Raw genomic sequence first — 4597 nt, forward strand, 5'->3', positions numbered from 1 at the left:
GTCAGCGGAAACCCGCAGGAGGGTCAGGAGGCGAGAGAGGCAGAGTGCGCAGGTCTCCGACAGCTCCACCTGGAGACCCTTCAGGCTGGACTCCACRTTCAGACTGGGAGGCTGGCTGCTGCAGGCGGACTGGGGTCGGTTCAAACTCCCCTGGAGCAAAAAAAGGGAGAATATTCATGACTAAAACCAGACTATTTCTACTCGTAAACAAAAGCTGTATATTTTCTTCCTTTTTTTTTTTAAACAAATCTTCTGTTTGAAATTAACTTTGCATAACAATAATTGTTCAAATTCAGCCTTTTATCACTTTTACTGTAGGTTAATGCTCAATTTTGGAAATGAACTCAATTGACAAATTGCTTACATTATAATAAGCAAAACTTACAAAACATCTCAAAATGGTTTTCAAAACAATAAATAGAAAAATTAAAGACAAAAGTTATCGTTTAGGGTCTCACATGCTTTCGTCTTACAGGTTTGGCTTTCAAAAGACTTTTGAAACAGGAAGTTAAATTAGAAGGGGACAAAGGTACAGGTCAWCATTCAGCCGAATGCAGCGACTGGAAATACAGAAAATGTTAACGTTTGCAGATAAGTTGCGATGAAAATCGCAAGTCTGTGCAAAATTAGCAAATAACGAATGAATTTGTATTAATAGAATATCGCAACTTCCTGGAGGGACTGAAAAATGAAACTACTATTTTGTGAGTGTTTATTAAGTTGTATCACTATGCTTTTTAACCTAAAGAGTAAAGCCTAAACATGTCTTCAAAAATGAGAAACTCAAAGAAGTAAACAACTCGAATTACAAAAGTCTGAATAGTTACAAAGCACAAGCACTGATGAGAAGTGATGATTTATGTTTTCCTACCTGGAGACTTAAAGTGTCTAGAATTAATGCTTCGCCCCACACGTGTTTACCCGGCGGGTGAGGAGCCTGCTGGATGTGAGAGCCTTGACCCACTCTCCACCAGAAGCTGTCCAGGCTCAGCGAGGCCCGCTGGTGCAAGTTCTGAGAATCCGAGCTGTCGTTGTCGATCTTCAGGTCAAGAAGATGCTGCAGTTCTGTAAAAATAAATACACAAGTGGGAGCAGGTCTATCAGTATGCTATGAACTTCAGGTTACTGTGTGCAGAACAATGGTGTACTGGTGTACCACAGGGAACTGTTCTTGGGCCTCTGCTGTACATAAATGACTTTAATCTAATGTGAAAAGATTTTTTTTTATTTCTCATCAGGCAGGGTTACAGCTTTTTTGCAAAAAAACAAACAAAAAACAACAGGTAAACTTTTCAGTCTCTAAAGACGTAAAGCTGGTAGAAAAACTAAATATAATATAATGTATAATTTTTCCTCCACTTCACAGGAAAAATGTCAGTCTACTACAAAATTCCTGTTCAATGCATAAAGGTTTGTGGGTGTAAAATGGCAAAACGTGAAAAAGTTCAAAGTGTATGAATATTTCACAACTCACTTTATAGGAGGTTGTTTGGGGTTATAAAAAACAGTGTTAATAGCAGCAATATACCGTCTCAGTAGTGAAAATAAAAGCCACATGACAATCACGTGCTGTGCTGCRTGAGCGGAACGGACCTGCGTTGGCGGCGATGAAGCCCAGAGCGAAGGGCGTGGTGTCCCCCAGCTGCACAGACACGTTGACGTTGGACACGGAGGACGAGATCATCACGGGGGCGTCCAAGTGGGGGAGACGCCTGAGAAAGACCAGGGTGGGAAAATAATCTAACGGACTATGCAAAACGGAAGGGTAATGGGATGAACAACAGAGCGAACGATGCAAAAAAACAAAACAAAACGAAAAAGAAGGTAGTTTAATAAATGTCAAGAGATCTAATAAAAACCCAGGAGTGTTAATTATCGTTTGGCAGCTTGCCTCTTTCTGTGGGCTTCCTTCCTGTGGAGCAGTTGTTGCCAGGGGAACAGATTCAACCAATGGGAGAACTCTTGGTGGCGATAGTGCACGATGCAGGTGTTGACCGTGAACGATCCTGAGACGTCAATGGACGTAACCTGTTGGGACAAAAGCCATTTTAAAGGCAGAGTAMCCCAACGATCAAGACGAACGCGGCGAGTCGGACGTCTCGTCACCTGCAGGAACGTCTTCAGCGTGTTCACGCAAAGGATCCTCTGCCTGCTCTGAGAAAGGAGAAGTCCATCTGACAATAAACAACAAAAATAAACATGTTACTTATTGCTTTTTTACAATTTATGTCCCCGTAGAGCGCTGGAAGGCCAGCTGACCCTCCAGGATGAACTCCAGGCTGCTCTGAGGAAAGCTCAGCTCAGGAGTGAAGCTCTTCAGGGGATGCTGCTCGTCGTCACGTCCGTAACTCATCTTCAAAGATTTCAGCGTCCAATTCAGGTGTCTGAATAGTCCCCAAAAAAAGAAGAAGAAAAAAAAGAAAAGAAAAAAGAAAGTTTTATTGATCGGAAAACTGATTTAAATTCTGATAAATAGTACCGAGGCGTAAGCTCATGTAATTTGACGCTGACTCGCCTCTTCTGGCTGTGCATGGACAGCGTCACGTTTGTGTTGTCGAACTCCACGTTGACGTTGTGGGGTAGCAGCTGATGAAACTGTTCCACTGTCTCGGTGCGGATGAATTCAGTGTCGTCGCACTCTGATAGGAAACAGGATCGGGTTTAAATAAATAAAAAAAACAATAATAACCACGAGGAGCACCTAAACGGAACATCTGATAAGCAAATGAGGAGYAGTGAAATATTAAACCGTGTRATTCATGAACTAGATTATTAATTAACTGAATGYTGGTTAGGGCTGCACAGTGGCGCAGCTGGTAGAGCTGTTGCCTTGCAGCAAGAAGGTTCTGGGTTCAATTCCCGTCCCCGGTCTTTCTGCATGGAGTTTGCATGTTCTCCCTGTGCATGCGTGGGTTTTCTTCGGGTACTCCGGTTTCCTCCCACAGTCCAAAAAACATGACTATCAGGTTAATTGGCCTCTCCAAATTGTCCCCAGGTGTGAGTGAGTGTGTGTGTGCATGGTTGTGTGTCTCTGTGATGCTCTGTGGCAGACTGGCGACCTGTCCAGGGTGAMCCCGCCTCTCGCCCGGAACGTTAGCTGGACATAGGCACCAGCAACCCTCCCGACCCCACTAAGGGACAAAGGGTGTAAAGAAAATGGATGGATGGATGGATGAATGTTGGTTAGAGTTTCAAGATGTTAAATTATGCATATCATATCAAGTTGGTTAAAAAGTATTMGTACTGTTTAAACTGACTTACATTTAGTGACGTTACAACCAGTAGCTTTAATGTATTTATTTGGTATTTTCTCTTTTCAGAGCAGAAAGTACTGCCTTACTGTGAAGTAGGAGAATTTTAACAAAAAAAAAAAAAGTGTTTACTAAGGGTAAACATATGCCTTTAGATTAGATACAGTCAAAGGTTTGATCACTACTACCATTTTCTAGCTTCTGCTTTTGCTAATCAAATAGATAAACTTAAATTAATGTTTCGGTTTTTTCTCCAAACTGTAGCTGTAAAGTTTCCTGCTGTTGCATTTTATACATAGAAGTATAAAATGTAACAAATTCACCCCTTAACAGACGTCTGTGTATGTAAACAAAGTCAAATCTGCAATCCACCCATAGATGCCCATTTAGCATTTTAGAAAAATAAAAATAAAAATACAAACAGCACACACCTTGCTCACCAGATACAGCAGGGTCTTTTTTCTTCTGGGACTTGGGCGACATCAGGAGCTGGCTGAGGAACAGGCCCTCATGCAGCTCTGCTGTGAGCGTCCTCACATTGAGGGACAGACAGCCTGGCCTCATCTCCGGCAGGGCCACGTCCCCCGACAGCAGCAGGCTGAGGGCCAGCTCAGCCAAGCATATATCCTACAGGAAACAGATCATCACTGACACTCGCTCAATTAAGACCTTAAATWAAAAAAAWWWTTTAAAAAAAACAGCATAAAAAAATAAATAAAAACTCACCAACTGGCTGCTTTTGAGCACTTTACTACTTAGTTGCCCCACTGAGAAGTCCCAGGCCAACCTTTTAGCAAAGAAATAATTATTTTTTTGTATTTTTACTCCCCCCGACCCCCACTGTTTTGAATCTCATCAGTAAAATAAACGGGGAAAATCCTCACCTTTTACTTTGATGGTTGAGTAACAGGGTGATGCCTGTGACCGTCATGTGCCACAGCGACTCGGAGAGAGCCAGGTTCAGCACCATCACGTTGACTGAGCTGACGTGGAAGGACAGCAGCTGGAAGAAAAAAACAGAGGAAAGCGACTAAGCTACTGTAAGTGGCGGCAACCCCTTACAGTAGCCCCTGGCAAAAAAGCCAAAAGAAGAAGGAGAAGAAGAAGAAGTCAGACGGACGTAGGCCGTCTTCATACCTGGGACAGAAAGCGGAGGGTTTTGGGGTTGACTGGAGTCTTCTTTGTCTTTTTTCCATGATCGGTCTTCAGCAGCGGGCCCAGCGGTACCTGAAGGTCAAACCTGACTCGGGTGTCACCGACGCACAACGCTAAGTATCGCCTGAAGACAAACAATGAGCTCAATCTGATGCAGTTATTTTTTAGTAGTTAAAATAATTATTATGTTG

At 42.8% G+C, this 4597-nt stretch overlaps 1 protein-coding gene across 1 annotated transcript in view; it reads right to left on the reverse strand.

Moving 5' to 3' along the window:
• LOC103474193 (protein KIAA0100) overlaps positions 1-4541 on the reverse strand; it is a gene marked incomplete at its 5' end in the record, with an annotated part of 23726 nt that extends 19185 nt beyond the window's left edge. Inside the window, 11 exons of the mRNA XM_017308105.1 lie at positions 7-150; positions 872-1065; positions 1594-1748; positions 1892-2028; positions 2107-2174; positions 2260-2384; positions 2516-2639; positions 3683-3878; positions 3978-4038; positions 4136-4254; positions 4389-4541. Of these exons, the coding sequence (XP_017163594.1) occupies positions 7-150; positions 872-1065; positions 1594-1748; positions 1892-2028; positions 2107-2174; positions 2260-2384; positions 2516-2639; positions 3683-3878; positions 3978-4038; positions 4136-4254; positions 4389-4541 (1476 nt within the window). The remainder of the gene's footprint in view (positions 1-6; positions 151-871; positions 1066-1593; positions 1749-1891; positions 2029-2106; positions 2175-2259; positions 2385-2515; positions 2640-3682; positions 3879-3977; positions 4039-4135; positions 4255-4388) is intronic.
• Positions 4542-4597: the final 56 nt, after the last annotated feature.

This window comes from Poecilia reticulata, linkage group LG13 (genome assembly GCF_000633615.1).
Source record: "Poecilia reticulata strain Guanapo linkage group LG13, Guppy_female_1.0+MT, whole genome shotgun sequence".
In the NCBI taxonomy this organism is placed as follows: Eukaryota; Metazoa; Chordata; class Actinopteri; order Cyprinodontiformes; family Poeciliidae; genus Poecilia; species Poecilia reticulata.